Source organism: Halyomorpha halys, unplaced genomic scaffold, assembly GCF_000696795.3.
Source record: "Halyomorpha halys isolate HHAL.00 unplaced genomic scaffold, Hhal_1.1 Scaffold770.1, whole genome shotgun sequence".
Classification (NCBI taxonomy): Eukaryota; Metazoa; Arthropoda; class Insecta; order Hemiptera; family Pentatomidae; genus Halyomorpha; species Halyomorpha halys.
This window is the reverse complement of record NW_027107091.1, coordinates 112,421-138,398: the sequence shown is the minus strand read 5'-3', so window position 1 is coordinate 138,398 and position 25,978 is coordinate 112,421. Positions and strand designations below refer to the sequence as shown.

The 25,978-nt window shown below is 30.3% G+C and overlaps 1 protein-coding gene across 11 annotated transcripts in view; it reads right to left on the bottom strand.

Annotated features, from left to right (window-relative positions):
- Positions 1–25,978, bottom strand: part of Gug (Grunge) — a 65,599-nt gene that overhangs the window by 25,920 nt on the left and 13,701 nt on the right. For 6 of the 11 annotated variants that reach the window (XR_010842877.1, XM_014429168.3, XM_014429178.3 and 3 more), the window contains exons 3-14: positions 24,057–24,293; positions 23,044–23,142; positions 22,879–22,959; positions 21,450–21,624; positions 17,172–17,213; positions 12,768–12,863; positions 11,169–11,425; positions 10,949–11,089; positions 5,483–7,645; positions 5,028–5,196; positions 3,911–4,084; positions 1,044–1,230 (exon numbers count right to left, since the gene is read on the bottom strand). Coding sequence is in view for 10 of the 11 variants with exons in the window: in XM_014429168.3 (XP_014284654.1) it covers positions 1,044–1,230; positions 3,911–4,084; positions 5,028–5,196; positions 5,483–7,645; positions 10,949–11,089; positions 11,169–11,425; positions 12,768–12,863; positions 17,172–17,213; positions 21,450–21,624; positions 22,879–22,959; positions 23,044–23,142; positions 24,057–24,293 (3,821 nt within the window). In the remaining variant the exon portion in view is untranslated. The remainder of the gene's footprint in view (positions 1–1,043; positions 1,231–3,910; positions 4,085–5,027; positions 5,197–5,482; positions 7,646–10,948; positions 11,090–11,168; positions 11,426–12,767; positions 12,864–17,171; positions 17,214–21,449; positions 21,625–22,878; positions 22,960–23,043; positions 23,143–24,056; positions 24,294–25,978) is intronic. The other 5 variants (XM_014429171.3, XM_014429173.3, XM_014429170.3 and 2 more) reach the window with 5 other exon arrangements.

The following is a 25,978-nucleotide window of genomic DNA, read 5'->3' as shown; positions in this document are numbered from 1 at the left end:
ACTAGTCTCCAGTTGATACTATCACATAATTATATTTACTTGGTGCATTTATTTCAACATTTTTTAGCCATCTTATTCCTAAGAACTTTTAAAATAAAAGTTCAAATTATCAAATTATTCCAAAGATTTTATTATTAAACAATCCAATCAAATATCATGTTTTTAAATAAGAGAAAATATAATTCTTAAACATATTGTCGTGTGTTACCCAGGCCAAGAAATGAACCACAAAGAACAAAAACAAAAACATTTTTTTTTATTGCAAAGGAACAAAAAACTCACAACACTTACTAAAAGTAATAAAAAACTACTCGAGGTTAGTTTTTTATTACTTTTAGTAAGTGTTGTGAGTTTTTTGTTCCTTTGCAATAAAAAAAATGTTTTTGTTTCTGTTCTTTGTGGTTCATTTCTTGGCCCGGGTAACACACGACAATATGTTTAAGAATTATATTTTCTCTTATTTAAAAACATGATATTTGATTGGATTGTTTAATAATAAAATCTTTGGAATAAGTTGATAATTTGAACTTTTATTTTAAAAGTAATAAAAAACTAACCTCGAATTACTCTTCTTTTTTTTACATACTGTCCAAAAACATCTGTTTTAATTCATCAATAATTTCAATTTTAATCAATCGACTAGGTAACATCATTACAATATAATTGTTTTTTAAGAGTAACTATATGAGTGTGATGTGTCTTTACTGTAAGTGGCCATATAAGAAACTTAATACTTAGCCAAGGATCAACTGGAGAGCCTCCTAGGACACACGCAGCCTCTGTAAACTAGGGACGTAACCCTTAATGTATGATTCTGACCTCATCACCATCTTTGTGATCAATTGTACTTCTTTATCAATAATTGAGACCAAAATTTGTCATTAGTTTTTTTTTTTTTTTTAGAGGTTACTATAGAAGTAAAACAATTTCTTAAAATATAAATAGAATTGTAAATTAAATAATTGATGAAAAAATATATATATAAATAGTATATAGACACAATAGTATTAATAGAAAGAATTTGAAAATAGAATTACACTTACATTGCACTTTGAGATCTATGACACTCGGTGTCTTCGATTTTAGGCTCTGGACTTGGCCCACGAGGCACATGATGGGGAGGAGAAGGTACTTCTTCATCATCACCATTCCCTCCAGCCTCGTCACTTGAAACTGTAATCGGTTCTGATTTCAGTAAATCAGAGGACCCTGTATAGCCGGGAGGTGTACCTAGTAATTTAATTATAAAATTAGCATGAAATAAAGAAAAAAAAATTAAAGAGTATAATACACAACTTTTTATGAAGCTCATAACAATTAATATAATAATTATGAGAGACAGTTGACCGTGGATGACATATGAGGAGAAGATGGTTGGGGGTGCGGTCAAAGAGTAACACAAATAACTTGTATTAACCTATTTTATTGTGCTAACGTTTCGGCTAGAGTTTCTAGCCTTCTTCAGGGCTAAAAACAGAACAAGATAACAACCAAAGTAAGTATAGAAAATAAAAAAGAAAGTATAAACATAATAACATGAAATGAATAATTTTACAAAATATAATTAATAAAATGAAGTGATGAGAGAAGCAGGAAATAAAATGTATACATAGGTAATTGAAAAAGTGGGTAAAATAACATAATTAAGGAAATTAAATAAAAATGAAGTTATATAATGCAAAGAAGTATGAACGTATTAGTATTAGTTATTAATAATTTAAAAATTGAAATATGGAAAGAAAAAGAAAATTGAGAGGAAGAAAATATATGTAACAATAATAATTGATAAAGAGGCAATATATAAATAAAGTATACCATAAGAAATGAAGAGAAAAAAATAAAAATAAAAATTTTTTTTTTTTTAAACACCAATAATAATATAGTGAACATAACTTATAACGTGGGTAAGGAAAATGGAGAAAAGAAGGGGTGATAAAATAAAGAAAGGGGAAAGAATAAAACGAACCTGTTAGCTGGAAAATCAAACGCCTAATGGATATTGCGCCAATGACGGCCAAACTCTGAATTAAAAAATTTTTCATACTGTTCAAAATGTTCATACTTCTTTGCATTTTATAACTTCATTTTTATTTCATTTCTTTAATTATGTTATTTAACCCACTTTTTCAATTACCTATGTATACACTTTATTTCCTGCTTCTCTCATCACTTCATTTTATTAATTATATTTTGTAAAATTATTCATTTTATGTTATTCTGTTTATACTTTCTTTTTTATTTTCTATACTTACTGTGGTTGTTATCTTGTTCTGTTTTTAGCCCTGAAGAAGGCTAGAAACTCTAGCCGAAACGTTGGCACAATAAAATAGGTTAATACAACTTGTGTTTCTCTTTGACCGCACCCCCAACCATCTTCTCCTCGTAATTAATATTATAAAATCAAAAACTATCAGATATTTACTAAGACCCTAAACTTAGCAGGATTATTAATTCACTAATTGATGTGGTTTCTAGACTATTTCACGAGATTATTATAAACTGCTCAAAAATAAACTAAAAAATCATTAGAGGTTTTCTTAAAGTTTCCCTTAAGAAAAATCGACCTATAAGGATCAGACTTTAAGAGCGAACAGGGCTCAAGGGAAGCTGGACATGAGAAGACAACAGATATATTTAGCCTGAGAGTGGTAGAAGGTGGCGCAAAAAAGTACAAAACTCCCGGAGGCAGAGAAAAGTCAATATTTTATAATTTATTATCTTTTGGAAAAACAGAACAATTTTTTTCAAAGTCAAATTTAGTTGTCTTCTTCTTCTTCCTAAAGCAGCAGAACTGATGCAAATTAAACCATCATTACAGAAGATTATATACATTAAAAACAGTAACTAACAGTTGAACTGTAAAATCTATATGTTGGTGGTGTAATGTCCACATGAAATTAAAAAAGATGGCATAGTTGTCTAAAAACCTAGAATTAAAAATGAAGGACAAGAAAACATTTAATATTTAGTGTGATTTATGTTGTAAACTGTGAGATAAAGATAAACAACAGAAAATTGGAAGATAGAATGAAATACAAAGCAAAATAGTAAATTGGATGATAAATAATAATTAATACGGGATGATCATTGTAAGGCAGTGCAAAAGAGCTGAAAATCTAGGAGACTGTGGAAATATCGATGTTTTATTATTTATTATCTATTAGAAAACAGAACAATCTTTTTTAAAGTCAAATTTATTTCATATTTTGAATATCTGTAATCCTATTAATTATCCCTTTTTTTTTGTTACGCACATCAAGTCTATCGTACATATAATGTATACCGTCGATACAATGTATGGGAAAAAAAGGTCTACTTGCAATGAAAACTTTACTCAGTTTTTTTTTTTTTTTTTAATTACGATTAACTTCAACCTAACAATCAATAATCCTGAAATCTACTATAAAAAATCCATCGCGTTCAACAATTAATAATAACATACAATCTCCATCACAGCAAAATAAATATTTAAGTAATATTTCACTTTTAAAATCTTCTTCCAATATAATAAATATTTATTTCAAAAATAGTTAGATAATATAAAATGGTTATTTTGCTTTCAATAATGACCAATAATAACTAATGCCAAATTTCCTTTGCTACACTTTACAGATGCTATTATTTTAAAAAGTCTTATCTTGACGACTACTTTACTCAGCATAACTGATAAATGCTCATTATTATTATTGCACACACGATTTGAAATTGGTCTCGAATGGGTTAACTGACCTAAACAGAAACAAACTAAATAAAACAAAATAAACTATAAAGAAATACACTAATTTTCTTTTCTCAAACATAGAATATTAGCAACTCTGGTTAAACTGAATACATGGGGATGTCTTTACATTAATTTTTTAATAAGACTTTGTTCAAAAAATTATAAAGTTTAATAAATAATATTAATTACCATGTGATGAAGGTAAAGAGGACTGTATAGCCGCAGCTTGGGCATGGGCTCTTAAGGCTTCTAAAGAATTCTGCGGGGCCAAGGCAAGAGGATGATGAAGAGAACTGCTTCCGAAGAGACTGGTATGGCCCTTGCGATCGCTACTACTGCTACTGCTTCGACCCAAATTAGCACCTGAAAAAAAATATACACTATGAAATAAAATAGTGATAACTAACACTTCAATGAATACTATCATAAATGAATAAGTGATACAAAAAAAAGGGAAAAAAAATTGATTCCTAGAGGCAGATATCAATGTGATAAAAATAAATAAATAAAATTTTAAAAAATAGGCAGTATAGTACAAATTCTTCATTAATTCAAACTTTCTATTCGTGATACATTCATTCTGAACGCAAGTAATATTAAAATAAAAAATTGGAGAAAACGAAGGTAATAGATGGGAGTGATTTCAAATAAATACTAAATCTAGGAAATGACAAGCATAATTTCAAACTAATTTTCAGCCCTTCATTCACTTTAAACAGCACCTCTGCCTAAGTCATCAAGATGAAGGGCTGAAATTCAGGTTGAAACTATGCATGTAACTTTATGTCATCTCCTAGATTTAGTATTTATTTGAAATCACTCCCATAAATAACTTTTGCTTATTTGTGTATCGTTGATATCCATCTATCTTTGCTATCAATTCACCCCCCTCACCATCTTCAGAGATAAATTCATTTTTAATAGTCAAATTTAATTTTTTTTAATAATACTTGTAGAAAATGATTTTTTTATCCTCTCCCATTCTCTCAATGTAACTGCCTTTAATGTTATAATCATCTTAAAAAAGGTGAAAATTAAAAGATGTTTTTATGTCAACAAGGCAAAAAAATAAAAATAAAATAAATAATAGATATATAAGATATGTGAAATAGAAAGCAAGAATTTTCAAGATAAGTCTCTTTTGAGTGAATCATATGATGGAATGAAATATATTGATTGAGGCCTTAGAACTATTAACCAAAGAAATCAATTTCCTTTTGATTAAAAAAAGAAAATAACAAATCTTAATTATTTAAATCAATTCTCGAATCTGTGGGAGGTATTTGTGAGGCAACATCTACATTACCTCCAGGGATGATGAGGGAAGAAGGAGATAGCCTCTCACCGCTTGCATTCTGATGATGGTGGTGATGATGACTATGCTGATGGTGGTGAGAGTGGTGACCTTGTCCATGATTGGTTGACAGCGACGCAGAGGCTGTCTGGGAAACCGTAGCAGATACATGAGCAGAAACCTGAGTACATAGGCACTTTATTTAAGGTTTAAATTTCTAAATTGATCAGTTCATCTAATGATTTAAGAAACAATGGACATTTTCAAAATGGAGGACTGAATGATCTAAGCATCGCTGTACTAAGATAAACATACAAATGGATTAATTGCTACTAAATGATACAATTACAACAATCTTTTATTCTGTAGAATAAAAAACAATATTTTTTTTTAAACTTGAAATTATTTATACGGTATAAAAATTTCAGTTGAAGATAGTATTATCAAATAACAATGATAAAAATTACCTGTGGAGCTGGCTGCAGTGATGGGCTACCATTCCGCTTACTGGAGTTAATTTTGTGCTGAACACTAGACGAACTACTTGAGGTAGTTGAATGTGATATTGTCAAACCCTGCCCTTGGTTAGAAGATTTTTCCCCATGATGAAGAAGAGTCGAAGAAGTTGTATGTTGATGATGTGTCTGAGTTATTTCTTGAGTGGTATGATGATTCAAGGACTCATCTCTTGTTTCAACTTCCCTAATAGACCTTGATGTAACAGAATGCGATGTCATCATAGTACTGGACTCTAATGGCTTGCCATCACGTGAAGGTGGCGGAATCGGTTGAGGAATGGGATAAGGGCCATACGGGAATGGATAAGGGTAATAAGGATGATGAGGGTGATATGGATTATGATGAACAGCAGCAGCATGTGCAGCAGCTGCAGCCAAGAGAGAATGATGCATAAGGGGGTGGTGATGGTGCATAGTAGGGACAAATGCATGAGGATGAGGAAGATGTGGAGACACCCTACTCAATGGTGAAGGTTGTTGGGAAGGATGCATCACAGGTTGAGGTATTGATGTAGGGGTGGGGTGTGTAGGTGATGGAGCTATCAAAGTGGAAACAGTGGTTGGTGGAGGTGGTGGGGGAGGAAATGGTGATCCTTGGGAACGAGAGACAGGAGCGGGGGAACTAGAGGAATCAGTAATACGGGAGACTGGCGATTTCATTGGAGTTGTAGGCCTATTTTGTATAAATTCAGGCTCCTTTTTAATATTTTCAATGGATGGACCCAAGAAAGGAGAGTTTGGAGGATTAGATTCAGACCTACTGGGTTCACTGTGAGATGGCATAGATGAACTAGAAGTGGTAGGTAACAAAGGTTGAGAAATTGAAGTGCCACTGTAGCCTGGCACTTTAACTTCTTTAAGTGACTGTAATGGATCAGTTGTAGGAGGAATTTGATCAGGGGCGATGACTTCCTGCTTGATTTTCAAATTTTGAGGTTCATTTTGAATTATAGGATAAGGTGGAGAAGAAGGTATTTTTTCATTTATCCTAGAATGAGGATGAAAATGGGGATGGTAAAACTGTGCAAATGGATTATGTTGTGTAGGTACTGATGGTAAATTAAGGGAAGATGACTTTTCATGGTCTATTGAAGGATAAGCAGGTACAAGAACTGATTGTGCTAGAGGAGATTGCTTTCCACTTTCACTAGTTGGAGGAGCTGGAGGAGTGCTGACATTCGGTGGATAAGAGGTAAGTTGAATTGGGGACTGTGATGGAGGATCAGCAGAAGAAATTACTGGATTTTCATTTGTTGATGTTGATTCAGAAGATCTTTCTGGCTGTGAACATTGAGACTCTTCATTTAGTCCAGGTTCAACTTTAATAGTGGATGTCGTAGGCGGTGGCAGGAGGGAAGTACTAGAATTGCTTGTGGTAGATGAGGAATTCGAAGAAACAAAACTATCACTACTCTGGGTAGCTGTCGTTGTAGTACCTGTTGTTGGAGGTTCTTCTTTTGGCACAATGGTTTCCATAGTAACAGGAAGCACAGGTATCATCACATTTTCTGTGTTTTCGAACAAACCTTCTTTCTTTACCATCAACTTTCCAGGAGACGGGATATCTTCAAAAGCTTTAGGAAGAGGACCATTACCTGGTTCCAAGGGTTTCGTAGATTGCTGAACTGTAGAAAGGAACTCTTCTGTTTTCGGTTTGAAATCACTTTCAGGAACAGACTCTGGAGACCGCTTTTCCTCTTCTTTTGTGGACACATAAGGACATGGAGAAGAAGGAAACTCTTCCTTGACAGGTTCTTCTTTTATAGAGACAACTGGCTGTTGATCAGGTACAGTAGGAGAAGGCGTTCTCCTTTCTGGAAGATCTAACATCATTGAAAGATTAAACCCATCATCACTAGGTGGCTCTTTTTTTATTTCTTCTTCTTCTTGCATTGTGGTTGATTGAGAATTTTGTAGGTTTTGTTGAGCAGTGTCACCAGTGTCCTCAGTACTTGGTTCAGCATCATCGGCTACAGAACCACTATCTGTTGTAAGACTTTCACAGGGACTATCGGCTCTTTCCCTTTTACGTTTAAATATGGAAACATCTTCTTCAACTTCACTGTTCTCGGCATTTCGTTTCCGGTTCTTGGTAGGAGTATCGCCCTTACCCTAAAAGAAAAAGAAAAATACAATTACCATTTTCAAAATAGTAACATAAGGAAGTAAGTAAAGTAGTAACTTAATCATTAAAAAAAAAAAAAAAATCAGTAATATAGTTTGGCTGAGTACCTCCAAATTTATTCTTTCTAATACAAAATTTTAATTATACTATCAGATGGCCATACAATCACTAAACAAGAAAGTTACTACTTTGAATCTATTGGTAAATTTGGTAAAAACTGAAAATTTTCAATCGCCCTGAATCAAATTTAAAATATAATATTATGTACTCACTCCATGTAGGATTCAATGTTCATTAATTCTTGAAATAAAAAAGGTTTGCAAGGAAAAATAGTTTAGGAGTCATAAATCAATAATTGAAAAGATCTGAAAATTTTGTTTTTTCATTAATGCTATAGCATACACTCATGCCAAAAGACAATGCAAACCTAACATACTTTTATTTGATGTCAAATAAATTGATCAAGATGATCGCCTGCTTTCCAATTTTTATTTACACTATAAAACCTTATATTACTGATCTACTAATCCTAAAGAAATGATGACTATTCATTGCTTTAACAGTAAATTTAATCAGCTTCATTTTGAGCACTTGTAGATTGAAAGTCTAGTACTATTTTCCTCTATGGGCCAACTCAGCCTGAACCCAGGGCCTTCCTAACTCCTGTTATTAATAGATTAAAACAAATCAAGAAATGACTAAGAAGTGCGATTGCTTTAACAATGATTGAGCAGTTTATCATGATTGTTGACAGACTTTAAAGAGGTAATTCATAAGCTAACTAATAAAAAATCAAGAAACACACCTCTTGTCAATGATAATTTATTTTTTAAAAAATGTTCATAACTTTTCAAATATTAACTAAATTTATGATTTTAAGTAATGTATAATTTAGATATTCCCCGTGACTAAATGCTGGGGATATTACCCAAATTAATTGTTATTTAGTGGTATTGCTGGTGTCGGAATTTAAGTAATCCGAATTTAGCAGTTATTTTTTGGTTTTATATAAAATCGGTGTCGGGGATCTCATTTTCTGATGCCCCCCTTGCTGCGGATGCCAGAAGACCCCGAAGACTGCAGCCTAAGCACCATGCAAGCTAGGACCTGGCCTACCCCTACCATCACACCAGAGTCCAGGACACCCTGGCCAGCCACTGAAGAGGAAAGACGTCTTTCAGATACCAGACGAATAGTCATGGTTTTCACCATTTCGCCCATCGCACACCTTGATGAGGGTAGTGACTAGGAGACGTCACCGCGGCGGCGAAGACGTCACACATAAGATGAGCCATAATTTTCATTAGTTCTATGAGACCCCAATACTCTGATAGTATCATAATACTGTCTTATATAATACAGCTAACACACTAACATAATTGCCCCTCCAGGGAATTAATTATTTGGACACAAGAAAGTATATGCATGCTAATGATCAGAAAGTCTCACAATTTTCAGCCCCCCTTTTCCACACTAATTTTAATTATCATCTAAAAATACACTCAGGACACCTACAGTATAGCACGAGCAGGTTCCGATGTAAACAGCTGGTTTGAATTGAGTTTTGAGACGAGGGGGTTTTGTTTTTTGTGAAAGCGACAGTTTGATTTTGGCACACATATGTTCAGACAAGTGGCTTTTTTGTTTTGTGAATGTGACAGTTTGATTTTGGAACAGATTACGATTGTTCAATGTGAAGTGGTAATAGTTTAAAGGCCCTCTGTCTTTACTGTTTGAACCGAAATAGCACCATATGAGAAATGTCATTGTATGTGTTTTGTTTTTCTAAATTATGGTGTTCTACTTCAATGGACGGTCATTAACACTAGAAGTGGGGATATAATGCAGTGACGTTTCTTCAGCACGCCCTGGATAAGAGAGTTGTAGCAGGTGCCATCCTAAAACTTGTGGGGAAGGTGAAATGGAAAGGAAATATCAGACAACCTTATGTTCTGCCAGGAGTCCACCCAAGGATTATGTGGGGTTTGAACTAAATTTTATTTTGTTTTTATTTTATATTCACTTTTATACTCTTTTGGATAATAATGTAAATATAGTTATTAAGGTTAAGTCAACGTATAAGTTTTAATTGTTTTATTAATTGAGAAGAATTCTTTTTTTTTTTCATTTAAACTTTTGTACATATAGTTCTGCTGTTCTTTCTCTACTTTCAACTTGTTAATTTACTTATGTTTTTTTTTTTTGTTGTTGTTCACGGAATATTACGATAATTCAACAGGTGAGTAGGTAACACCCCTAGGTTTTCTGTTATCAACATGTAAAGGTATTCGCCAGTGGTCATAATTCAACAATTGTTTATATAGGGGTATATTTCAGTTATATTGTGGGCATAATGCTTTTTGTTATTTCCAAGAAAAAATAATGTGGCGCCTAAGGAGTAATTTATTCTTTATTGTTTTTTTTCCCCTTTTTTGATTATATTTATTTTTTTATTTTCCTTTAACTCACCCCCTTCTCCGCTTAGCGAGGGCAAGTATAAACGATAAATATATAACTAAGGATAAATCAAAATTTGCGGTTAGTTTATATTATATTACATAAAATAATAGACGATGTAGGTTACTTGATGATTGATTTGTGAGGTTTGCTTTATGTTGAAAACTTGTTCTTCAATGGTGTTCTCTTCCATCTTTCATCCGGCCTTCCATCTCTCTGCCCGAGTGTGGTGAAATCACTTACTCATGGTGAATTGTGGATCTCAGCCAGAAAACAATATGGCTCTTGAGACACTGTTCACTCTCCTCTCCTCTAGAAACCAAGATAGCTAACCAAGCCTACCGTCTCATAAAACTGCCACAAGGTAGCATCTTGAATTTCTATTCAAAATATGAGGGAGGCACTTTCCTCAAACAACTAATATGTTCTTTATTCTTCAATAAAGTAATTTGCACTTGAAGTTTTTTTCATTCATATTACCAGCTTAATAATCCGCACCTTCATTTGTCACCAAAAGCGAAATATCTTATACACAATAGTTTTTACGATTTGTCTTTTCCCTCATGTTATGGACTGAAAATTATTTAGATTGTCTCCATAGTGGAGCCCTTGAGTTTGAAGACAAATTTTAAATGGCTCCGCTCTGGAGCCCTCGAGTGCAAAGGGTTAAAATACTTAATTATGTATGTTATATATACTCAAAACTTTGGCTTTAGCAAGTACCAGACACTTGTGTATTGAAAATAATATCAAAGCTTTGCCCCAATTACAATACTCACCATACCGAATTAGAAAGAAAAGTGCATTTTTATTAAAGTAATTACAATAGTTACCTTCTTTTTATTAGTCTTATCACTTGGAGAATTGGAACAAGTACTTGAAGCACTTGGTGATTTGGCACCTTTTTTATCTAATTCATCAGGAGTGTTAGTGCCACTTCTTTTCGGCCTTGTTGTTCCATTGCTCTTTGATGGCTAAAAAATGAGTTGTCATCATTATTTAAAGTATATGAATAAAAAAATTTAAAAACTAAATGTAAAAATTGTTTCTCACGGTTTCTTTCGTTTTGTTTCTAGTACGCATTCTACCAGGTGAGCCATCGGGACTGTCAGACTGAACAGGACGAAAGAGATATGGCGTTTCTCGACCGGAATTATTTGAGTTGCTATTCGAATTTGTACCATTGTTATTATTGTTATTGTGATTATTCGCTAAGGGTGGAAGCTCATTATACTTCTTAAAATGAGCCCTGCATTCTGCACAGAGTAAAGTTCTATCCTTAGGACCTGAGTGTTGATAATCTCTCGAATCTACAATAAAATATAAACAAAAATGTAAAAAGGAGGAAAACTAGGTATTGAAAACATATTAAAACTAACTACCATTTGCATATATATAAATAATTAATTTCTAATTATGAAGAAGATAGTCAGGGTTGTGGCCAAAAGAGAACAAAAATAATTAAAAACTATATATACCTTGATGAAGCTCTACAAAGTGGGGCAAAATGTTGAAAAATAAATAGTTGTTCTCTTTAGACCGCAACCCTTACCATCTTCTTCACAATTTTTTAACTACCATTTGATTTAATTAATCAGTTAATTATAATTGTGCAGTGTAGGACTCCAACGGGAGTCTTGGGCCGACGTAAGAGAAGAAAAAAAAATTATAATTGTGAATTCCTGACAAAGCTACATTTTTTCATATAATATAACATTAATATTAAATTTCTTTCCAATTTACTTATTTATGAGATATCTCTCCTATTGTACTATGCTCCTAAAGGAAAAAGTTAAATGTCTCTCTTTGATTCCTTAGTATCATCATGTAATGGTGGTGATTTCAATTCATCCTACAGATCTTACAACCTCTATAATGAAAAACCAACCCCACAGAAACAGAAAAATATCGTACTTGTCGGGATATGCAGTGACTACGATCTTATATATAATATTTATAGAAAAAAAAATGTATTATTAGCTGGTAGTTTACATAATGTATGTGAAAAAATTGTTCAAATTTTTATTTTTAATTAAATTGGGTTACTCCAATGGAATTAATTTATTAATTATTTAATTAATAACATAACTTCTTCTAATATTTTGATCAATTTGGTTTTTCATTTTTCTACATATTGCAACATATTAACTAAGATGTTAGAGACACAATATAAAAAGTAACAATAACTTGTCCGAATAAAAATATCACACATTACAATGCTTTTAAAAGATGGGATCCCATGTTGTGTTGCACGGGCCAGTATATAACAAAAGTTGCCGAATGTCTGCGATTTTTTTAACTTTGACTGTAACCTGCCCTGATGGACCTGACACAGATATCTTTATAAAATAAAGAGCTGAAATTCGGTATCCTTAGATGTGTGGCCCACACTAGTCCTCATAAATACAGTGACATCAAATATATAGCGAGTGTCTATTTTCGACTAAATTTTCTGGAAATTTCACCATATATTCAGGAAAATATGGCAAATGGATTTTGGCTAACTCAAACATAACTGCAGGCATGTTAAAGTTAGCGCAAATAAACTTAAAAAAGCATAAAGTACTTTGGAGAGTGTAAGAATATTATGGTTTCATCATTTCAAACAAAGATAGCAATAGGGAAGAAAATGATTTATGATTATAAACTTACTTGTTGAAAAACAATGTTGGCAGCGGAGAGATGCATTATCCCTTGAATCAGAGTCATCTTCAGAATTATCTTCTTCACTTCCAGAACTTCCCTCACCTAGAAAATCATGATATATAAACAATAGTATTTACAAATTTTATAAATGTAGACAATTAAAATACATATTCTTTTTATTATCTTTAATTTATAAACATTTTAAAAGTATTAAAGGAAAATTTTAAAATACAGTGGACTGTCACTAATCTAGACCATTTCATAATCCTAACTACCCCTAAAAAAAAAAAAAATTGAAGATTTGATTTTATGTATGTAGTACATATATACATACATTCAACAAAATCATAGTATTAACACCCTACACGCTGAGGCTTAAATAATCCAGTTAAAAATACCAATTCCTTTTATTAAAAAAAAAACAAACAATATATATTGATATATTAAAATTTGGAAGCATGCTTATTTTCTCAATTTTTTTTTATTGACGGATTTAATTAACTTTTTTACTAAAGTAATCTTCAGTGTGAAATGGTATTGTTAATATAATGGTAATTTATGCAATTGAAAAAAAAAAACATTTAACTATGAGTTTTATTTTAAGGAATTACATATATAAAAACAAAGAAAAAGATTATTTTACAAGAAATGTTTTATTAGCTTTTCAAAACTATCCACTGCCTTATGTATTTCTTAGTGAACAAGCTCATTACTAACTTTACTCCCTATAGACCAATCAGTTGTAAACATTTTTTTTTGAAGAGTTAACATCCTATGAATGTTTAATTTATGTCAAAAGAGTTTTATTAATTTAAAATTTGTATTTTGAAAAGTAATTAACTTTGGAGGAGGAAATAATGGTAATAAATCATCTTGACAGAGGTGAAATTATTAATACATCTATAATTTTAATGAGATGTTAATAACTGACTGTAGATTTTTTTTCCTTCAACAACTCCTTATTGTGTTATATTACTGACCTTCCACTTTTTCTAAGTTCATTTTGCCTTTTACTATTTTTTTTTATTTTTTTTATGCCCATCCCTATTATGTTGCAATGGTCCCTACTTACTTTAGACGGCATCTTTAGCCAATTTAGTAAGTTTCCCTCTTTCTTTTGAATATTTCTTCATTTTTCCCACTCATGTATATCTCTTCTCTCTAGTTCCTTCCTTGATCACTTTTCTGAACATTCTATATTTATTTTAGCTTATGTTTTTTTTTCACTCATCTATACTGCCGCATATCTTTTATCCATTGTAACATATATTCTAATTTCTTTCTTGCCCATTGTATCATATATATTATTTTCTTTCACTCATTTTATTATGTTAATTCAATTACCTCTTCTTAATTATTAACTAATTAATTATTTAATTCTTCCGTACCTTTGGTTATGTTTATTTCTTTATTTACTTGAACACTGCCTGTTTTTAATTTTTTTTTTCAATTATTTTAAATTATTCTTACCTCTATTATCTTCTATTAATACCAACTACTATCTATTTAATTTATTGTTACATATATTTCCAAGTTTATAATTATTTTATTTTTATGTTTCTCTGAATTAAGATTATCTAGTTTTGTTTTTCAGCCCTGAAATTCAGGTCGAAATGTCGGTACAAATAAATAAGTTTTGACTATTTGTTCCTTTGCTGACCCCTCCTTCTAATCCCTCCCTCCTGACCAACTTCCCCTCATTTATAATTTTTGTTTTTAAATAGATTAGTTATTTATGAATTGACCTTTTTTTTCCTCATTTGGTGACCCAAATTTTTAGCTAATCCGAAGCCCCTTGATTTTAATTAGTAGAGATTAACGAGAGTCCACTGTACAGTATCTTTACTTGTATACCTATTTTTATAAAATCATCCTTTAGTTATTTAATTTATAAAATTAAGTCATGTTAATTACAACAAAGAATCAGGACATATGTCAGATTATATCGCAGAAATTTAGCACACACTGTATCAGCAGTCTATTCAACAGTTGTAACAAATAGCACTTAAGACACAATTACCTCAAAAATATCAATGTTATTAATTGTTAGGCATAACAAACACCCTAAAGGATATAAACAAAACAGAATAAACGGCCAACTAAAATAAATTTTGGCCGTAAGTACATATATAGGATAAGCCAATTTGCAATAGGAAAAGTTCAGGAGTCAGTTACTATTTCTTTACACAAGTAAAAGTCTAAATAATCTAAAGTCTCATCCTAAATCTAAAATTCTCTACTGTTGCTGTTTGATGACATTATAATTCAGTAACAGTTAATCTGAAAGATCAGAAACACAGTTTTTAAGACAATCAAAATACATTAGCTAATACCACCCTGCCTTCTATTCGTCTAACATAGCACCTTCTAACAGTAAATGTGATTCAAAGGATTTAATATAGTATCAAAATGTAGTTTTTACACATTATGATCTCATAGATTACCACAATCAACCTGGTAATTCTTTTAATTTTAGAATTTCCGAATGCTAATTATTTATACCTATGGAGGCAGGGTAGCTCAGTGGGGAAGACACTGTGCTACAAACTCTATGGACCCAAGTTCCAATCCAGTTGTAGAAGATTGTTGAGGCTACTTTTGATCCTTCACCTTAATTTGATAAATTTATTAAATAAATTCAAAACTCACTTTCTTCTAGTTAATTACCTTTTTTTTTTTTTTTTGTATTTTTTTCCTTACAACCTTGATTGAATCATGTACTATTGAATTTTTTGTAAATATACTGTTTCATCTAGTTCAGCATAAAAATCTTAAAACTAGTTACTGTTAGCAGAGGTGATTCCTACCTAATGCATTAGCAACATCTTTGGATAAAGATAAGAGAAGTCGGAGAATGTTTTAACTTGTCTATTAGTGTGTGTGCAGTGCACAATTTTATTTATTTTTTCTTCACTATCTTCAGTTTGCCTACCTGTCTTTAGTTTTATTTCACCTCTACATCATCTCTACCATCATCACCAATTTCATCAACCTGCATTCTATCTTTTTCATATCTGTACATATTCATGCATGTGAATATCTCACCTATACTTCATATATATATTTCTGTTTCTATAGCTCACATTGTAATAGCAATAGTAATTAAATAATACTTATATTAATTAAAACCAACAGTAACTTGTAATCACCAATTAAATCTACCATTGCAATATATTAATGTTTTTTTATCAAGAGCTCTTCAGGTTAGTTTTATTTTGTAATATTCTATATTACTTATCCAATTAGTACCTTTTTAATTTTCATTTATTTTCTTATTTATTGTTTCAATATCATTTTATCTTTCAAAGAAGTTTTTTTTTCCTGTTCTATCAAGCATTTTTTTATTTATCATTTTTCTGCAGTTTTCTTATCTTTTATATTTTCTTTTAACTTCTATATTACTCATTTTTTATATTAAATATTGTTTTCCTTTATTTTTTTATCTCTTATTAGCCATATTATATTGCATGTTCACATTTTCCTTTTTTTTCTCTATTCACCTATTATTATATATGTTATTTTCTATTTCTATTTTTTTTCTCCTTTACCAACACAGTAATTGAACATCTGTAGAACCTAGTTTAACTAAAAAAGATAATTATTTATTCTGTTGCTGTGGTCGTGAGTCAATCCTGTGGATTCAGGAAATCCTCTGGAGTCCATCCAGCCTCATGGAGTGGGTACCCTTACTTAATTGAGGTAAAAGCTAGAGCTTGAATATGTTCATGAACAAGTCACTTCTTTGGATTAGGGCCGTTCACAGCGGAGCGGGCTCAAGTACCAACTTTGACTGACTCGTGACTGCAGTCTGAATCCGGCCTAGGGGGTTGACTTTTATTTCTATGGAGGTCCCACAAAATGAAAACTTGACCCCCTACCATAGTTAGAATAGAGTGGTAACCTATAAATAAACCCCCCTTATGCTAGAAATGACCAGGACGTGGGTCATACAAAAAAAAAAAGTCTGAGAAAATATTTTTTGTTGAAAATTCGAAAATTCACCAACTCCTATTTACTTCAAAAATAGTACACCATTGAAGAAAGTGGAGGATTGCCTTTCAACAGAAAGAACTAGTTTTTATTAAGCCTCCCCACCTTACAAATAATCTTTTCAGCTTAATCTTAATTTACAAAATATATTTTATTCTCTTGCACTCTAACCTAACAGGCCAAATAGATAAGATAGTTTATGCTATTTCGCAATACAAATCAGATGTACAATCAAACATGAAATTTTTCTGCTCTTAACTGACTAATCCTGTATATTCACGTAGCTATATCTTAATTATTTATATCATAAAAAAAATAAAATAAAAATTAAGTTAAATTTTTTGTAATACTGGCATTTGTTTTGTTCATATTATATAGAGGAATTGAACACTAAAAGCAACAAAAACACACCACACATACCTTTTTCATTAGGATTTGGAGAAGGCCTGGAACCCCCAACAGCTGAAAAATTAAACTTAATTATAAAAAAAAATCACTCTCTTCACACATTCATAAAGGCTCAACTCAAATTGTGAACAGGTCGAGCCTAATAAATTGCTAAAGTAATACAGAAGTTGTTTGACTCGACTAGTGTGATAGAGAGAGATCTTTGCGTAGCTTCTCAACAACGATGGGTAATATAAGCAAGGATCACATAAATCCAATGCCAAAAAAAACAAAACAAAAAAAAAATTAAAATTAAAAGCAGTATTAGCACAGCATAGCCTAAATAATTTAATTTAATTAGAAAAACAAATATCCCTATGATAAATGCATCTCTATTTATAAAATGTTATGATTACATAGAAATAACAAAAAATAAGCATTAGGCAATGACCTATATATGAGACAAAGTAAGAAGTAGTATGATTAAAAAATTTTTTTTTGAGTTTTTAATGGAAATGCATGTTTTAAGGTCCCTTAAGTCTAAATAAACAAATTTTGCAAAACATTTATCTGGAGCAGTTTATCTGGATATATGCATAAAACTGAAATTACGTATTTAAGGGTGGTATATATAAAGGATTTTACAGTAACTTTTTTTTTTTTATAAACAATAAATCCATTATCATATATAACATATCTTTTTCTATAATATAAGTTATGTTTGTAATAAATATTTATGTATCGAAAGAAGATAGTCTGTTTGGAGGTCAATAAAGGTACCAAAATAGTAGATAAAACTACTTATTAATTGGAGAAGATGGTCGGGGGGTGCGGTCAGCAAAAAAGAACATAAATAAACAAAAAATTATCTATTTATGTTGATGTTTCGACCTGAAACTCGAGTGGAAACGTCCCCATAAAAAAATAATTTTTTGTTTATTTATGTTCTTTTTTGCTGACTGCACTCCCCGACCATCTTCTTAAATTATTAATCTATGGTCAACTATCTACACCTCATTCAAAAACTATTTATTGTTAACCAACATTTCGCTCCACTTTGTAGGCAGGATAGGGCTAAATGAAAACAAGATACAAACCTTGTAAGAATTGACAGAACATTAAAATAAATATACAGAGAAAAGATGTAAAAAAATTGTTGTTTTTATTTTAAGTAAATAAAAGAAATAATAATTTAAGGATGTATACATATATGTGGATTGGAAATAATACAAAAAATATTTCCAATCCACCTATATGTATACTTACTGAAATTATCATTATTATTTCTTTTATATATTTTTAAAAAAATGACAATTTTTTTACATAATTTGTCTGTATATTCATTACAATGTTTGTATCTTGTTTTCATTTAGTCCTGACGAAGCCCTGCAAAGTGAGGTAAAATGCTGGTTAATAATAAATAGTTTTATCTACTGTTTTGGTATCTTCATTGACCGCCACCCAGACTATCTTCCTACAAAATATTTTTATCACCCACCTGGAACTGAGCCACACTCATCACTTTATATTGTTATAATAATTTAATAATGGCCATGATTTAAAATATACATTACATTCTAAAATGATGGAAAAACATTTTTAAACATACATTTATTTTTTTTTTGCAAAAATAACTTGCACGGCTATTTTTAAATAATTCAAGTTATTAAAAATATTATATGTAACATAGTGTTGTTATTTTCTTTATTGATTACATTTCATTATTTTGGTTTATATAAAATATTTAAAACAAAACTGCATCTGACTACATGTTTTATTATTTTGTAAATAACACATAATTAAAATAAAATTGAAAATTAATATGAATTCATTATTAAGAAATTATTCAAATAAAGAAGAATACATAGTTAAAACAACTTAAAATTTAAATAATGCAAAATAAATATAACTTAAACATTATATTATAAAACATGATTTTTCTTTTTATAAAATACTTTGATGTTGGTATTTTACAAATTTGTTGATCTGATTTTCTTCTTGAGTCTTTATAATATTTTTTTTTTATTTCACTTTAATTATCTCTAAATAATTTGGTTATAAAGTTATTAATTTTCTTGGACCACGATCATTAATTTAGAACTTAATTAACCATTTCACTGTTGGCAAGATTATAATATTTGATTTTTATATATAATAATTTTTTTTTAACTTAGAAAAAAAATTTTCAATACATTTTTTTCATAAATTAATTTTTCTGATAAGTTTGTATAATCGGTATACATCATTAATAAGCGAACGACAATGGCATTTGTTTAATATAATCTGCATTGTTCCAGTGTCTTAAAAAACCTGTCTAAATTAACAATATTCAAATATCTAAATTTGTGACTCACAATTACGAAATACCCATTTAACATACAAATGATTAAATAAATGTTATTTATCAACACAATTCATCAATATCCTAATTAATATGTCTAATAAATATTTCAAAGGAACTATTTATAAATTGTAAAGAATCCTTAATCCCAGCTTATGAAATAAATTATAACTATTTACGTATGAAATTTACAAATTTTCACTACACACATATCATTAAAATAATAATATTTTCTCAATATTATTGATATTAATTAACTTTTTTTATATTTTTCACAATATTCATATTTATTATCCGATTTCCAGTGTCTTTATTCCGTTCATGGCAGCAGTTAAAATTTTTAAATTTTGTTTTACAATAGACATAAAATATTACTACAATTATTAGATCACTAATTTAATGTATTTATTAATTGATGGTTTGAGAGTGGTTCATATTAGTAATAACAGCAACTTCAATGATCCAATTTACTATAAACTTTTTATTTTAAGCCCTCCAACGTTTTGGCCCTTAAACCATTTACAAGGAGACAACCTCAATCGTTATTTAATAGACACAATTCATTTAAAATATCTTTCTTTTGCAGGCTAAAAGCCCTTGTCATAATAAACCACAGAGTCTCAATACTCACTAAATAAATCAATGATAAACAATTCTATAAAAGTTAGATTATTGATGTAGTTTGTAGAAAAATAAAAATAAATATAAAGTAAAGGTTTTGTATTGAGATTGTGTGATTTTTTATATGATAAAGGGAATTAGCCTGCGAAAGAAAGACATTTTAAATAAATTGAGACTATTGAATGATTGAGGTTATCTCCTTGAAAAGGGTTTACTGACCAAAACATTGGAGGGCTTAAAATAAAAAGTTAAGAGTAAATTGGATCATTGAAGTTGTTGTTATTACTAATATAAACCACCATCAAACGATCAGTTAATAAATACATTAAATTTGTATTCTAATAATTGGAGTGATATTTTATGTCTATTGTAAAACAAAATTTAAAAATTTTAACTGCTGCCATAAACGGAATAAAGACACTAAATACAAAATAATAAATAGAATAATAAAACTCAATACAAAACCTATAGTTTAAATTTATTTTTATTTTTCTACAAACTACATCAATAATCTAACTTTTATAGAATCGTTTATTATTGATTTATTGAGTAAGTATTGAGATTGTGTGGTTTATTATATGGCATGGGCATTTAGCCTGCAAAAGAAAAATATTTTAAATGAATTGTGTCTTTTAAATAACGATTGAGGTTGTCTCCTTGAAAATGGCCTAAGGGCCAAAATGCTGGAGGTTTTAAAATAAAAAGTTGACAGTAAAAGTGGATCATTGAAGTTGGTGCTATTATTGATATCACTACAATATATCGTAGAAAAAAAAAAGAAGAGATGATAACCAATGAAGGTTTTATAGTCAAAATGTTATAGTGATTCTAAATAAAACAAACATTTGGTGTAATATAGACAGACTGTTTATTAATATTAAAATTTGTTGATCATAAAAATGTATAAAGAACTTTTAAATCTATTATTTAGACTTTACTGTGATAAAAATTCAGCTAACCTTTTCCAAATTACAAAATGATAAATAAATGTTAGTTTTTAAAAGGCATAAATGACATTAGTAGCAATAGATGGTTAAATTGAGAAAACTGTATTAGAGCAAAATCATATAATACACACCTTTATGCAGTAATATTAACTATCTATGAAACCAAAAATTTTTAAAAATAAGGACTGTATATTTTAAATTTACTATAGTATTGATTTATAATCCTATAAAAGAATTAAACAATATTAACAAATAAAAAGTAAACTTAAGTGAATTAAAAAAAAAAAAAAAAACTGTTAACTAAAACAGCAATTATAGTAACCACATAAAGGAATGAAGGTTAGGATTATAAGCAAAAATAAAAAATGTAGAAAAAAAAATAAAAAAGCAAAAACAACATACAAGGCGGAGGTGTAGGTACAGTACCAGGAGGTTCTTCTTTTGGAGTTCCTGAACGGGGTGAATTCCTGGTATTTCTAATCCTCCTTAAAGAACCTTGCCGTCTTCTCCTGTGAGGCCTGTTGTTATTAGCTCCTGGCGTCTTCTTCCACAAGTAATAAAATTCTACCAATTCCGGCTGATAACAAATCACAAATTTAAGTTTCTTAAACATGTTATAAAATCAATTAAATAATTTAACACCTTGACCACAATCTCACAAATACTGCTATTTAAAAAATAAAATTTTGTGCTGTTGTTTTTCTTTTTTGCTTGATTTAACTAACATAAATCTCCTCTTTATGTTTTAAGTAAATGTTTCAAAAGTGATATAGGACTGCCTGTTAATTGGGGTTTTAGTGGCGAATGTGGCTAGGAAGGATTGCCTCATATTATTTTTTGTGTTATAATCTCTTATGAAATTGTGACATGTTGTACATCAACCAAAACCAACATACTCGCTATAAGTGTATGTTTTAAAGGTAAGATAAGTAAGACTACTACAGAGGGCGGGATCATACTGTTTTTTTCAATTTTAGCCACTTCATAAATATTGCTCAATTTAAGTTATTATTGATTGCAATAAATATAATATTTATTTATCAATGGTTTATTCATGAATAAGGGTCGTATCCATGGCAATTTTAGCTGTTAGTTCCATAGTTGCCCATCTCTGATGGTTAAGGACAATCCAAGGAGGAAGGGAGGTGCTAGAGCTCTCCCAACCACTTGGAGTGCAAGCTATAAAAATGACTCTCCTTGATGATAGCTTATAGTCATACGTGCTCACAAGCCACCTCAGCTTGACAATAATGTGTCATTTCTAACGCTAACATCTGTAGCTTACAAAACTTAATTCAGATTAAGACAGCTAAATCAGAAATATTAATTCATAATTTTCAGGTGAATCTGGAGGCCCAGACATATACTAAATTGAAGTAATTTTGAATTATATCTAGTTTTATAAATTTTTCAATAAAATTTTTTTTATGTTGGGGGTCTTAACAGAAAAAGAAAAAAAAAACTAATTCCTGAAAGACATCCTGTATAAAATCAGTTATTACTACTTGATTGGATGATACTTAAGTATAAAAGTCTTGAATACACTTGTATTTCATGTTTAATCTCATAAACGGATAATTGTTCATAGCTTAGAAGCATTAAACAAGGCTTACATTCCAAAATTAAACTTCTACTCCAATTATTATAATGAAAGATAATAAGATATCTCTATGAAATCACCGAAATTTATGTATTGTATGATTCAACTTGATATATAAACAGAAAATATTACATTACACATGGTATTAGGAACAATTTGATCACAAATACATAATGGGTAATTTTAAATATTTCAATTTTGATTGATGCATATGACGATAAAACAACTTACAGTATCTTTGTGTGGAAGAAGATCTTTCCTAATTCGAAAGAAATTTTTTCCAAATTGTCGAAGGCCTTTTACAAATCGTTTCTATAAATACAAAGTAAAATCAACAAAAAAATAATTTATACTATTACAATTAAAGGAAATATGATTTGGCACACTAGAACTTACTGTTTCTTCCTCACACCACTTTTTTTCTATTCCCTTCGGCACAGGACATTTAACTAATGCTTGTAATGCTTTACCAGGATCATAACCAGAATCATGTAGCTGAAACATTTTGAGATTAATAATAATAGAAAAACTTTATTATGAAACGTTTATATTGTGTACACACAAAGGTTATTTCAACTGTTCATTTTAAACAATTAACTATCATATTTTTATTCAAAGTATAAACTATTAATTAGTATAGAGTGTTTTAGGGTTAAGCGTCCTAACTAAAAACATGAATTAATGATCTAAAAAAAAAAATTTTTTATGAAGGTATGTTTGTTAATGCTTTGTTCAGGAGATATTTAAGTCTAAAGATATTCTTTGTTATGAATTATTTAAGTTTTAATAAATCAATATGTACTTGCTCCAATTACTTTAATAATGAAATGTAAATATTAACATTTATATTACATTTTGTTAAAAGAGATTTCCTTCTTGTGCATTACGACAGGTTTGGCATCTTTCTTCCAAAGCAGTAGTGCTGAATATTCACTGTGTCAGCTGAGTTTAACAATTTTTCACATTCATTTACACCATAGATTTTTTCTGATAAATATGTACAAAATGACTAGACATTTAATTAAAAAGCTAGGCATTTCGCCATGGTAAGTCAAACATCATTATAGTGCATTATATATTATTATATAATCATTATAGTGATTTTTTAAATTATGAATTTCATTTTCTAAAAAGGTTAATTTTCATAAATTCGTCTTTGATTTTCTATAAATTCTTATTTTCTAGGTGACCATGTACTTCAGCATTCTAAGTAATGTATTTTATATATTCAAAGGTTTAAAAACATTAAAAGTGCTGGCTCATAGATTTTTCTTTTAAACCTAAAGAAATATAATAAAATGTGTGTAATGCTTATAGGTATAACATCAAATTTTAAATAATAAACAACAAAAAATGTCCAAAATATTAAATGGGTGTATTTCTGTATAATTCATAAACATTTAACTTACAACATCAAGGGCATTAAGTGTTGTGTCATCCCTAGATGCTGCCATGCAACCATCATCTGCCGAACCTCCATCGCACATTCCAGCAAAGGCAGCCATTGAACGAGCAGCCCGAAGATACATGAGAAGATCACAGTCAAGTGTCATGGCTGGAGCCCATCGCAGTTCCTCTCTTTCCTTGGATAGTTCAGGATCAGCATCCCCAGAACCTGCATTGGCGCGGAATTCGGGAAGCCTTGCCTAAATAAGGATTTTTATTAATTAAAGTAATTTTTTTTTCTTAGTCAATTACAATTTATCATTACCCAAAACAATGAACTAAACACACACAGTTCTCATAACCTCATAGTCCTCGAGCCAGGAACAAAATAGGGTACTCATTTCCAAGAGGTTTGAATGTTAATTGTGAAAGTGTATATATATCTAAACCATTCTAAGAAAAAAGAGGCTTGTTTAAGGCCTATTCCATTTTTTGAAAAAAATTAATCGCTTTATGAAAACATTTATAAGCCGACATGATCTGTGTCGACAGTAAATCGTTTCCGAAAGTAGACAGTTTCAAATATCTCAGCTCCACAATAACATCAACAAATGATTAATGGACTGAGATAGACCAGCGTATAATAAGCGGGAACAGATCCTTTTTCTCTCTGTCAAGAGTATTGAAATCCTAAAAAATCTGAAAGTAAGGGTCTACAATACCATGATAAAGCCATCTGATATACTGCTCTATCAGGTACCCTAAAAATCAGACTAGAGAGATTTGAACGGAAAGTCCTCTATACAATTACGGGAACTATCTGTGATCAGAGGCTTAACACATGGAGGAGAACTAACAGTAAACTCTGCTTGGGGAGACTGGTCAGGCAGTATCTCATGATAAGAAGATGGGCAGGAAATGTGGCTCAAGGCAATCCATCAAGACACAATAATGAATGCCAGTATAGTAGGCAAGAGACAACGGCCAAAAACCAGATGGATAGATAGAATCAACAAATATGTGAAAGAGCTGTATGCAGCAAACTGGAAAACAGTAGCCCAAGACAGGCAAGCGTGAAGAAGGCTAGTTAGGGCGGCCAAAGACCTACAAGATCTGTAGAGCCAACCGAAAAAAAAATTAATCATTTTTTGAAAAACAAATTGAGGTATTCAATAGTTAGAAATTGATTCAATTTTACCTGTCTCTAACAGCTACAGTAAATGGTCTAAAAAGTAGGTATTGGACTATTGCAGGTACGCTCCATATTTTCAAACCTATCCACCCTTACAAAACAATTATCAGAAAAAGTTTAAGGCGAGTAAATTTTCTAAAATTTAATAACTAATAGAGCTCTTTACACTCAATAGTTTCAGACAAACAGTTTTTCAAACAAAACCATTTTTTTAAAATAACGACAAATTAATTTTTTTACCAAAAATCATGGAAGCCGCAACTTCTATGAAGATGATCGTTATAAAATAATTCATGGAGCTTTAATTTGATTACTAATAGATAAATTTACTGTAGTGATGTTTTGCATATATGGGAAAATAGGATTGATACTGGCTTGTTTATATGTTCAAAAGCAGTAGAAGGAGAATGTTGTTTTTGGTGGATAAAAATGGTTTTTAAGAATAGAACTCGGGAGGGATTATGGCAGGGTTAACCTTTGGGACTGTGCTCAAGTTTCCACTGAAAGCCATATTAAAAAAATGTTTGAATATGAATTAGAGTGCTTTCACAAGTACTGGGTTTGACATGAGAAAAATGAATAAGAGGACATGCACAAAAGATGAGGAATAGGACTGAAATGCCATAATAAGTATTAATGACTCTTTAATTATAAATCATAAGATGTAATCTTACAACCTAAGTTCCAAACTGTTTTTATTAATACTCAAAACTGTTCAAATATAAAAAATTGTTTTAATAAGATGACACAAGT